Source organism: Neofelis nebulosa, chromosome 3 (assembly GCF_028018385.1).
Source record: "Neofelis nebulosa isolate mNeoNeb1 chromosome 3, mNeoNeb1.pri, whole genome shotgun sequence".
NCBI classification, from domain to species: domain Eukaryota; kingdom Metazoa; phylum Chordata; class Mammalia; order Carnivora; family Felidae; genus Neofelis; species Neofelis nebulosa.
In genome coordinates, this window is record NC_080784.1 from 33,377,777 (window position 1) to 33,390,835 (window position 13,059).

The 13,059-nt window shown below is 40.0% G+C and overlaps 1 protein-coding gene across 4 annotated transcripts in view; it reads right to left on the bottom strand.

The window, feature by feature from the left end:
• Positions 1-3,433: 3,433 nt before the first annotated feature.
• CDCA2 (cell division cycle associated 2) overlaps positions 3,434-13,059 on the bottom strand; it is a 52,251-nt gene continuing 42,625 nt past the window's right edge. For all 4 annotated transcript variants that reach the window (XM_058720278.1, XM_058720279.1, XM_058720277.1 and 1 more), the window contains 2 exons: positions 10,300-10,471; positions 3,434-8,239 (listed from right to left, as the gene is read on the bottom strand). In XM_058720278.1, the coding sequence (XP_058576261.1) occupies positions 7,041-8,239; positions 10,300-10,471 (1,371 nt within the window). In that variant the 3' untranslated portion in view covers positions 3,434-7,040. The remainder of the gene's footprint in view (positions 8,240-10,299; positions 10,472-13,059) is intronic.

A 13,059-nucleotide genomic window follows, 5' to 3' on the forward strand; every position in this document is an offset into this window, starting at 1 on the left:
AAGCAAATTTTAAGTGGGTAAATAAAGCCATGAGAATAAAAAAATTATTAGATGTAGTAAATCAATAGAACAGCTACCTATCTGACATCTCAGAGCTTAAAAATTCACAAATACACTTAGGAATTTGGAACTTAAAAAAAAAAAAATATATATATATATATATATTTATATTTGGAATTTTCTTAAATTATATCTAAAACCAAATGCCAGCTGTTTGCACCCCCACAGACCACTTTTATCACAGAGAATATAAATTAAACAAGTTATCAGACACTGTGTGTGCTGTGGATAATTGAGAAAAGGAAGCCCTAAGAAAGGCTGCTTTACAACTGATTATTGGAAATTCTGGAAATCCCAACTTGCCCCTTAGAAAATGCAAACTTTTATTTTTCTTTAATGCACGTGCTCATTTATTTTCATGTAAGTGATATTTGTAATGCTCAAAATAGCAACACATAGCAGTTCCAGAAAACACTTGCTTCTCAATATCCTAAAATTTTCCCAAGTCCTAGTAAATCTTAACATTAAGGTCACCACCAGGCTAAGTATGACTTTGGTTGAAGATGTGGGACAAAAATACCTATCAGGAGAATGTCGGTAATTGCTCATCTTCTCAGCAAGGCTATTATGTTACTTGTAGTTTGTATCATGATTTAACAACAACAAAAAAGCAAAGCATCAAAGAATATACAAAAATGAACACACCAGTGCAACGGTAGGCAAACTGGAAATTGTTAGACCACAGTCCACAGTCCATTCCAGAGCCAAGTTAAGGTTATGAAATTATCTCTAAATAAATTTAAGGTCAAAGACAAACAAACAAAAAAAACACTTTTTTTTTTTTTTTGGTATGTACAATTATTTATTATAACTTAATTTCACCTCAATTCTGTTCACTGGATCTAGGGCTCCAAGGCCAGAGTCAACCCTTTAGACACACTATAAATAAATCTGGTGATACAAAAGAAATGCACACGCATTTACGAGAAGTTTCTTTAAGACCGTTATGTACATTCACAATTTCTTTTTTTTTTTTTTTAATTTTTTTTAATGTTTATTTATTTTTGACAGAGAGAGAGAGAGAGACAGGGCATGAGTGGGGGAGGGGCATAGAGAGAGGGAGACACAGAATCTGAAACAGGCTCCAGGCTCTGAGCTGTCAGCACAGAGCCCGACGCTGGGCTTGAACTCACGGACCGCGAGATCATGACCTGAGCCGAAGTCGGACGCTCAACCGACTGAGCCACCCAGGTGCCCCATACATTCACAATTTCTACCCTAAGTGTTGAATCCACACTTTGTCCAGATTTATTCATAGCTTAGAACATAACGGGAAGTTAAGAAAAATACTAAAACAAACACGTGTATGAGATGAAGCCAACTTACACTGCCTTGTCTCAGCCAACAGTTACAAAAATCACAAAACAATGACAATAATTACATTTGAATACAATATGCCTTTTTGGATCCCCATTCCTCTAAAACTCCTGTTAGTGAATTTGTTGAAGCATCTCTTCTTCCAGAAAGACAGCAAATGTACCTGATCTCAAGTTGGTGCCACTTCAGGGTTGAGAGGACCAGGACGTTCCTTCGTAATCAATCACCTTGGACCGTACTTCAGCCCTAGAGAAAACTTGAGCATCTTGAAGGCAGTGATCACACTAGAGATTAATGCCTGGCATACACATTACTGAATCTACAATCTGCCTACCTGGGGTGAGGTGCTGCAGGGAAATCTTCCCAAGTTACGAAATAATTCTCAAGTGTAAGGGTAGTGACAGTTTTTATACGAAAGCCAAACTTAGTAAAATCCTTATTTATGAGAAGAAATGAATCAGACGTATAATTTAATAATTTTTAGCAAACGTTTTTGACCCTTATTTTAATTCCACTCTGTTTTCTGGCTGATTTTATACGGTAGTGTTCAAAAAGAATGCTTTCTCAATGACTAAGTCTCACAGTGGTTCAGGGTGGCCATCTTGAATCATGAACAGTAGCAAACTAGTTTGCAAGAACACTGGGATGAATGTATACGGACTCAAGGAAGTTGGTTTCATTTCTGATAGCTTATTATGGATTCTTTGCTCCAAATGATATTGCAGGTCTGGGTATAATTGTAGGCTACAGGTAGAATTGGTAGGTCAATCTTTTGCTTCTACTGGCCTCCCTCACCAAAAGAACTTGAAACATAAACTATGACAAAAACAAAAACAAAAACAAAACAAACCAAAAAACCCCACAAAAAAACATAGTTAAGAGACACAAACATAAAAAGCTTTCCATAGTAATCAAGATGTTGTGATGTTGGTTTTAGAACAGACGCACAGATCAATGGAACAGAGTAAGGTCCAGAAATAGATCTGCACATATAAGGTCAACCAATTTTAACAAAAGTGTCACTGAAGTACAACGAAGAATGCATAATCTTTTCAACAAATGGTTAATAATTTCCATTAAAAACAAAATGAAACAGGGGCGCCTGGGTGGCTCAGTCGGTTGGTTAAGCATCCGACTTCGGCTCAGGTCATGATCTTGTGGTTCATGAGTTCGAGCCCCGTGTCGGGCTCTGGGCTGACGGCTCAGAGCCTGGAGCCTGCTTTGGATTCTGTGTCTCCCTCTCTCTCTGCCCCTGCCCTGTTCATGCTCTGTCTCTCTCTCTCTCTCTCAAAAATAAATAAACATGAAAAAAAATTAAAAAAAAAAATGAAACAAAAAAACCCCTCACCTTACACGCTATACAAAAATTAAAGTGGATCTAATTCCTGAGAGCTAAAACTGTAAAACTTCTAGAAAAAAATTAAAGAAAATCCCTGCGTTCTTAAATTAGGCAAAGATTTCTTACATAAAACGCAAAAAGCATGCGCCATTAAAGAAAAAAAAAAAAACAACTGCTAACTTAGATTACACCAAAGTTAAAAGGCACTGCTAAGAAAATAAAGACAAGCAAGACACGGAGAGGGGAAAAAAATATTTGCAAGACACATAGCCAATAAAGAATCTGTATCCAAATATACACAGAACTCTTTCACTCAATAGGAAAACATCAACAGCTACAAAAAAAAAAAGGTGGGCAAGAAATGTGAATAGATACTTCACTAAAGAGGATATAAGGATGGCAAATAAGCCCAAAAAGGGATGTTCTACATGACTAGTCGTTAGGGAAATATACATCAAGACCACAACGAGCCACTACTGCGCAGATATCGGAAGGCCTTAAATGGAAACGGCAGGCGACATCAGGTGCTGGTGAAAATGCAGAGCACCAACCGTGCTACAGGTGAGAATACACAGAGGTGCAGCCACTGTGGAAAAGCCTGGCTGTTTCTCAAAATGTTAAACATATCCCAACCATACATGCCAGGAATCCCCACTCCTAGGTATTTACCCAAGAGGAATGAAAACATGTCTATAAAAAAAAAAAAAAATCCACATGTGAATGTTTACAGCAGCTTTATTTGTAATAGTCTAAAACCAAACAATGCAAAAATACCCACTGACTGGTGAATGAGTAAAGAAACTCGGTACATCCATTAAACAATAGTACTTAGCATTAAACAGGAATCAAGTACTTGGGACATCAAACATGGATGAACATCTAAAGCATTCTGCTAAATTTCCAAAAGGACAGATCCAAAAGGAGAGAACTCTTCTATCCATTTATAGGACAGTGTGGAAAAAGCAAAACTAGACAAAGGACAGAAATCCGATAAGGGGTTGAGGGAGGAGGACTGACCACAAAGAGGTAAGAGGAAGTCTTCTTGGGTGATGGAAGCGTACCGTTACTTTGGTAGCGGTTATATGACAGCATGAATTTGCCAACATTCAAACTGTGCATTTAAAAAAGGTAAGCTTCACTGCAGGTTACTACAGTTAATTACACGTCAATAAACCTGGCTTCAAAAAAAATTCCTTCGGGGTGCCTGGGTAGCCCAGTTGGTTAAGCGTCTGACTTCGGCTCAGGTCATGATCTCACAGTTCGTGGGTTGCAGCCGCGCGTCGGGCTCTGTGCTGATAGCTCAGAGCCTACAGCCTGCTTCAGATTCTGTGTCTTCTTCTCTCTCTTTCTCAAAAATAAAATAAACATAAAAAAAAAAGTTCTTTCAATCTGAAGCATGAATGAGGCACTCCTCACCCTCAATGCCACAGCTTACGTGCCAGTGGGGGCAGCGAGAGAAAATGGAAGCAAAGTGGTAGGAGAAGAGTCTAACAGAAGGTAAGGGTCGATGCCAAAATCCTTATAAAAGGACTTTATCAGGTATGAACTACAGGACGTAACTTGATGCCCATTTGGTTTTAATTTCAAGGAATTTACCTTATGGACGTTTTCACACAAGCCCACTGTGGCATTATTTTCAGTAACGATAAAGTGGAGACAACTAGCATCCTTTAGGAAGCAGACGGCTAACTAAATACTAGATATTCAGAAGATACAACTGAAGGAGAGCTAAGGACCTCCTGTACTAACACCGAAGTGTACTGGGTATTTTGTTGAATACGAAATTCAGCTGCAGAATGGCACAGTACAGCGAGCCCATCGGAAAACAACAAAACCTATACTCGTGTTTACACAGGCAAAGATCTGGAAGCCTTACAGGCCAGTTGTTAAGGGTGTTTACACAGAAAGCTGGGAAGAGGAAGGTGTGGCTGTAGGATGCTTGCACCAGGGGAATGAACAGTATTTAATTGTGTACAGTTCTCTACTTTCTTCACTAGACACATAGTACTCTCGTGATAAGAATGAGGGAAAATAACAGTTAAAGAGAAACACCCGCAACAACAATGAAGGGCTGCCTGGGCTTTAAAGGTAATGTATCCAGATGTCATGCTGCCATCTTCTGGAACAAACAAGGATCTACAGCAGCAGGGAAAGATTCACGGACTTTTTAAGCCAAAATGTCAAGGGTTACTGCAGTAAAAGACAAGGCAAGGACAAACTACTGAAGGAAGCCCTGTTTCTGATTTAGCCATTAATGAAAGAAATAGCTAAAAACAAGCAAGCGGGAACAAATACTTAATTTGAAATGATTAACTCCTCACAAAATGCAGGCTACAAATGAGACAGTGGATAAGATCATGTCCAAATTGCTTTGGTTTCTCAGACCTCTTCTTTGTTAGGAAAACTTCCTCTTTGTTATTTACAAATATCAACAAAACAGTTACGCTGAAACATTCTGAAACCAACAAAACTTGTAAAGTATGTACATTTTTAAATGGAGATGCTACAAAACGAGAATTTTACATTTGAAAACTCAAGCCAAAACCCGCCACAGATCATTAGCACACTTTGAGAAATAAAACAAAGCATGTGAAGTTCTTCAAATTCAAATACAACAGAGATCATACCTACAGTAAAAAGGAGAAAATAACAATCGGTAGTTTTATAGCCTTCACATTCGACAAAGGAGAACAAGTTTTTAAAAACCCTTCACGTCGTATGGTTCTGAAAGTTTTTTTTTTTTTTTTTAAATTACCAAGACCGAAAAGCTTCATAAGCAGTAAGTAGATTTTTTGTTTTTGTTTTCGTATTTTTTGGTTTGTTTTCACTGGTAGAGATTTGCCAACCATACCGAACTATAATGGGGGGGAGGGGGGAAAGCCCATAAATAATTTATGTGTAAAGATAAAAGAATTTTTTAAACAATCCACCCTTTAGCAGAAGAAATTGGGGATCACTTTGAGTGTTAATGTAAAATACATTTAGTCTTTAGCAGCAGGAGTTCCAGACCTATTGGTGCCAAGAAGGTAACAAATAGTCTGTATCTAAGGCAGGGGAAATGGGCACTCAGCGGGAGCTTTCTTCCCTGTTGTGTTATTTATAGAGCGCTCTATTTGTTAACATGTTTCTGCTATCATGGAGAGGGAGAGTTTAATGATTTAGAGGATTTCAAAGACAATTGTTTAACGATACAATGATTTATGCGCACTCCCAAAGTCCAGATATATAGCAATTTAGATTTTCAAACTGCTGTCATCAAAACAGCGGAGGATACTGCTGAAATTTAACTGGAGAATCCGAGACCAGGGATGGTACTCGACATCGTGAAATGCAGAAAACTGCTGGCAAAACACCACGTTAAAAAAGAAATCGGCCACCTCCCACCATGCTTCATGTTAGTAAACAAATTTTGCAAGGCCCTTTCGTAGGAAATTTCTAGATTTAAAAAAAAAAAAAAAAAAAAAATTTTTTTTAATGGAGAAGCATGAATTAAATACCAAATTACTAATTTGGGATTTCTTGGAATAAATCCTAAATGTGACTAATTGGAATGATCTGGAGGATGATTCAACTACACTGCTCTGTTTTCCCCAAAAACCAATCCTGCACCTCCCGCCCCACAGGGCATATAAGAATCTTGTTTGAAAGACAAAATATTTTCACCTTAGTTATTTATAGACTATATACTCAGTTTATAATGTTTGACTTGTAATATTCTGGTTACTAAATGAATTTTCCAATTTTGATTTTAACCTATTAATATAAAAATATTCATTTGAGATAGATGAAGCAAGTCATTAAAGCTTCTTAATTTTAAACCAACAAAAAAGTCTTATGATTTCCATCTTCCCTAATGGATAAAGATTTTTAGCCAGCTTTTTCCGCAACAGTTTAAAAACACATCTTTTCTCATTTCCTGGCAGTTCTTAACCTTGTATCACCCTTCAATTTTCATAAAATTCCATTTATCCTATCAATCTGTTTTTTCAGGTCTTCTCATCTAGACACAATGAGTCAATTTCAAGAGACAAATTTTGTTTCCCAACAGAGACTCCAAAGCTTCAGTCAACACGTACTAGAGAGAAACCTTCAGCAAACGTGCTATTTGGGGAGAGAAGAACAGATTTAAGAGAATGTTTTCTTTTTGAATGAAGAAATCCCACTTACTTCTACTTACAGAGAGGTTCAAGTCAAATGATTTTATTTGAAACTCTGAACAGGGGAGGAGAGGCGGGGTGAAAGAAATGTTCTGAGCATGGGGTGGCTGGGGGGGTTTACCTTCTCTGCGGCCCCGAACGTTCTTCAGGAAATGCCAGTTACCGCTTTAGTTCCCGACGTGCCCGACTCCTTGGACGTCCCTTAGAGAGCTCTCTCCGCTCTGGGGGAGAGAGCTTCTTCTCTTGCAGCATTTTGCCAGAATGGGACCTTTCACGTTCACGGGTGCGGACGTCCACAAGCTCTTCCTCCTCCTCCCAGGTAAACTGGCCGCACTGGCGGCCAAGCCCTCCCTGTCTTTACCCGACACGGGGGGTGCCGTGCTCAGGGTGTGTCCAGAAGACCTGGGGTCTTTACAGAGGGCCACGCTTTCAAGGCCTCTGCTGTCCACTGTGCATATTGTTCTCCTTTTCATTCTTTGGGAAGTGCAGGAAGCGGAAGGAAATGGAAGTGAGATCCAGACGAGCCCTTCCTCTTCCAGATCCTTCTGCAGCCTGGTGCTCCGTCTTACTTTTGTTTCCCTACTTGTTCTCTGAAAGGTCTGCTCTATGGAGTCGGATAAATCTTTATAGAGTTCAGAATTTTCTAAATCAATTTCTACAGGGCTGCTCACCAGGTAGGGAGGTTTGGGATTCCCGTTTTTTTCCGAATCGAAACTCTGGCCACCAGAGTAACACATAGAGCGTCTTCTATGCTTCTTTCCTCCCCCGTTCGTACCAGTGCTTTCACTCTCTGGGCAGCTGCTTCCCGAACCCTCACTCGGATTTGTACTTTCTTTCATATTGTCAAGGAAGACGTCTTTTTGTAAGCCAGGCATTACACGTGTGGTCGGCGGTTTCCCTTCTGGAGCTATAACAGGGTCATCCTGCTTTTCATACTTTATGTTCACATCTTCTGAAATTTTAAAGATCTGAAAAAGGTTTTCCACATTTTGGCCAGCGGCAGCCAATTCCCGGGACGGCAGGATAATACTGGATCCCGCATCATCGGATGCCGGGACCTTTGCGGTCACAGAATCACAGGAAACACGACTGCTCTCATTCTCAGAGCCAGCTTTCAGGTCATTTTCACTTTCTGACTTAATTTCCGCTCTTGGAAGAGTTTTATGTTTACTAGCTTCTACGGTATTTATATCTAAATCTTGCTCTAAAGTAGCGTTAATAAGCAGCGAGGAACGTTTGGTGTAAGAGCTGCCGAGTGCAGACAGATCGTACTTATTAAAACCTTGACTCATCTGCAAATCTGGCTTCTGAGGCTTCCTTTGAGGAAGCTTTGCTTCTTGAAGTTCACCACTGGAGTCGAAATCATCTAGGGATGTGGAAATAAGTTTACATCTCAGGAAAAAGTAACAGTGGAAATAAATGTTGACAAATCAAACAGGTGCCATACTGTATTCTGTGTTTTAAGCTTTCAAAACTAGCAAGACCTACAAATGCGACACTGTACCTGCCCCCATTTGGCATCAAGCTCTTTCTCTTTCAGTTCTTCCCCAAGCCACAGGTTAAGAAAATATGTATTTAATACGTGAGTGAATAAAGTACATGACCTCAGACCATGAAAATGAGAAGTGTATCTCAAATCGCTTCCTCTATTCTAATGTGCTTTCCACACTACAAGGTCAATTAGCATGAGGCAGCCATGTTTCCCATTGCCCGAAAAATGAATTACTGAAAACGGGCACCGCCATGCTTCTGAAACTTTTCTAGTAATGTTTCCCTTGAAAGAGAGGGAAAAGAAAACTTGGAATTTGGGGAGCGTTGAGGATTTAGCTAGAAGGGTACTTTTAAAGACACTCAGGTCTTATGCCCTGTGTTAAAAAATTAATAAAAACTGCACCGTACTCTCAAATAGAGCTATGTTTGTTACAGCATTCTGCCTTCCACCTCAGTGCGACTAAAAGTCATCCTCCAGGAACATATCCCAAGTGGAGGGTGTCCTGCATTTTTGGCGCATTGGGTTACACATCACACAGGTGGAAAAAACATCATCAAGGTTTTAAAGCTATGGAACACAGCCGAAATAAATTCAGGCTTTCGGTGTTCTAAACTTCAGTACTATTGGATGCCATCTCTCTTGTTATCTCAGGGAGTAAGGGTTTTAATTGGCCAGCCAAATGAATGTTAAAAAATGTTTTAAACGAAACTCAAAACTGTTAGTATCTATAAAACGTCAGCCGAGCCAAAAAGCTAAAAGTATTTCAATTTGAAAAGGTATGTATCCAGGACATGGGTACTCAACATCAGGTCACAGAAGCTAGAGATTATCGTAGGGTCCACTCGGTAGCAACCAAATCATGTCAGTTGGGCTCTTTCTACAACTTTAAAAGTTGAGGTTGATGTATTTTTTCATGAAACTGACAGACTGGAGAAGAAAGGCGGGGGAGGGAGGAAGAGAGAGAAAGGGGCAGGGAAAAAGGGACAGGGAGGGAGGGAAGATTTGCTTTAAACCCTTTCAACACATGAAACCACTGGTTATAGACAAAAAAAAAAAAAAACGCTTCAGGTATTTTTAAAAAGAAATGATCTAGGGGCGCCTGGGTGGCGCAGTCGGTTGAGCGTCCGACTTCAGCCAGGTCACGATCTCGCGGTCCGTGAGTTCGAGCCCCGCGTCAGGCTCTGGGCTGATGGCTCGGAGCCTGGAGCCTGTTTCTGATTCTGTGTCTCCCTCTCTCTCTGCCCCTCTCCCGTTCATGCTCTGTCTCTCTCTGTCCCAAAAATAAATAAAAAATGTTGAAAAAAAAAAATGTAAAAAGAAATGATCTAATAAGATTCTAGACAGAAAACCTATACTAACAGTCATTATTTAAACATCTTTGGGAAAACTCCTGACAGGAACTGGAGATACAATGAAAATAAGACTTAGTTTTCCGTCTCAAGGAGACCGCAATTTGCAGGAGCGGGAGGCAGACAGAACATTATACGCTAGATGGTAAAGGTGTAATGCGAACAAAGAGCTTTCCTGGAAAAGCAGCCAGCACGGCTAAATCTTAAAGGATGAGCAGCATCAGGCCAGATTAAAAAGAGGTAGGGTTGCCAACCCCTGACCCAGGATGTACCACATCAAGGAGCTGGGGCTGGAGGTAGCTGTGTCCGTTTAACTTCTGTGCTTTCCTGAAGTTCCGAAGTAGGCAGAAGCCAACAGTCTTAGGGTGGCATATACCTTATTCATCCTTGAAGCTATTATAAATCCTACAGGTACGCTGCAAATGGAATGCAGGCTACACATATCTGATGACTGACAAAGACAGTGATTTTTAAAATCGCTGGGAAAGTTGCTATTTTTATTTGTATGCTCTTTACACAGTGAACGGGAAAAGGGGGACAAGGTGGTAGAGAGGATAAAACCTAAACAGGAAAAGAACAAGATACCTGAACGCATCGTTCCGGCGCCTGGGGCGGAAGGCGTCATCTCCGAGACCTCAGGCAGCTCGGGAATAGGGCTTAGGAGCGGCTTCTTGGAAGCGATGTCTCTTTCCCCGTATAAAGACTTTTGAATACTTTTCTTTCCCTTTGCTTTCTTCTTTCTGCAACTTTTTAAAGCCTGTGAAGATGTATTAAGGCGCAGTAATTGAGAAAGATGTCACGCCGTATACAATTTTGAGCCTTTAATTTGTACAGAAAAACTTGAGACCAGTTATTCCGTTGAAAATTTTAGAAATCTGAGTCAGGCATGGAGGGCTCGGTAGCTTACACAAAGTCAAATAAAATATAAAGAACTCAATTTACAAACTATATGATAACTAACGGTCTACGTTTCCATAAAACATTTGCCCAAGTAAGTTCTGGATTAGATGCTCTAGAATTGACAGACTTAAGACAGGAGATAGGTGTAGCTAGGCTATCGTTAGGATGACTCAGGATTAGCCTAGAATGACTTATCTACTAGAACCTATGAGGGGCTGTTTTCTGCTCACACGTTTAGATGAAGAAACAATAGTTATGTACATAAAGGTTACGTAAAAGTGAAAGATAACACAAAGCTGGCTGAGCTGCTTCAAACATTAATAATCAAGATTAAAATGAATAGGTCAAGGGGTGCCTGGGTGGCTCCATCGGTTTAAAGTCCTACTCTTGGTTTTGGCTCAGGTCACGAACTCATACTTCATGAGTTCGAGCCCCATGTTAGACTCTGCACTGACAGTGTGGAGCCTGCTTGGGATTCTGTCTCCTCCTCTCTCTGCCCCTCCCTGACTTGCTATCTCTCTCAAAATAAATAATAAAAAAAACATTAAAAAAATGAATAGGTCAAAAATAAGATGGGTTTTAACAAGCATAAGTAGAAGAAGAGGGACAAAGGAATGGTAATAACTGGTGGAAAACACATGGGTTTCTATACAAATTAAAACTGTTCTAATAATATCCAGAATGCAGTACTGAATTCAATTTTGACTGCCATGTTAGCAAGTGAGAATTAATGTTCTCTGTTAAAAAAAAAAAAAAAAAAGCTTCACATGGAGAAGACCTCAGGGAAACTCAAACTGTGTTGAAATAATAGATTATTATGAGCAAACAGAAATACACTCAATGCGATCATATTGGAGAGAACCAGACTTTAGGTTAACATAAGAAATGTGTTTTTAGCCATTAAAGGCTTCCAGAAAATGGAATCCATTGAAACATTTATTGAGAAACCACTCTGTGCAGGTAATGACTTGCTAGGTAGAAGATACAAAAACAGGATGTGGTCTTTAGGGGGCTCACCATCGAACAGCAAGTAACTATTATTGATACATATACACGATGTCAGACTCTATATGGACTGAGATGGGTCCCTGGCCTCCAGAAGGCTTAACACTGCTCCACAAAGCAGACAAGGCCCTTGTATGCAATGAGTAGGAGCCTGAAAACAATGAAGGCTAACTGCACAGTGACTCAGGGAGTGACAACATTCGATTTTACATTTAAAGAAAGATCATTTGGGTGAAAATATAGAAACTAATGATGTGATGGATGATATTCAAGAGTACAAAAATGGCACAGAACTGCATGTTCCTTGAGAGATCTATAGATATCCTGTAAAAACAAAACAAAATAAAACATTCCATGGAAAAATAATTTTAGAACTGTACAAGATAAATGTTCCTCTTGGTGATTTGCAATATATATTTACCATTAAATTCTCTGAGAAGTCCCTCAGTATAAATAATCTCTATAAACATTAGGAAAATACCGGGTTAACTATTTTTCCACGAAAAATTTATTTCTATGGAACATCTGTTGACATTCCATGGGACAGTTGGGGAAATGAAAGCTTGGTCAGTGGATGTGGAAACCAGGAGAAAAACCTCGGGCTCCACAGAGGAACTGCAAAAGAGAGCAGATGGCCTTCGGTGCCGGATGCCTGACGTTGCCACCTACCTGCCCTATGATCTTAGCCAAGTCACCCCACCTCTCTGTACCTCATTCTCCTCTGCAAAACGGGAGCCACAGAAAGCTGTGGTGAGCGCTGAGTTAACATAAATGAAATGGTTAAAATAAGGCTTGATCCATACACAGAAAAGAGCTATGTGTCAGCCATTCTTGGTCTTTTAAATTCCTTCCTGATATGAAGAGAATTGACACGGGGGAAAAAATTTTTAGTATCAAATTATGCTTGGTATTACAGTGTGACAGACACAGGCCCTACACAGTCAGTGAATACGCTGCAGTCAATGTCACCTGGTTATGACCTCTAGAACAGTTTCTGATTCATAGGTACAAAAAATACCCTGTTGGCAGGATTTGGGCCATCTCTGTCTACATAAAACGTCTTCAGTCCCTGCAACGCTGCCTGACACGTAACGACTTCCCAACAAACAGGTATGAACAAATGGATGAATAAATGTAGAATGAAAAGGTATAGGTAAACTTCGTAAAATTTGCTACACGTGATGATAGCTTTCTCATGGTCACGGGCCAAGAGAGGTGCAGCGCCCAAAGACGGGACTAAAGGCTAAAGCACCTGTGCTCTGTCGGGGACACACGTCTAGCACTGCCTAGCTTACCTGCAGAGGCTGGAACCGTAACAAAATTCAATTTTACTCCAATACAAAAGCCTTGCTTATACGGTAACAGCGAAGTCACCTGTGGCTGGAATTTTAGGGAAGACATTAATGTGCAAACAGGATGGTTTATGACCTGAAGCAGAAA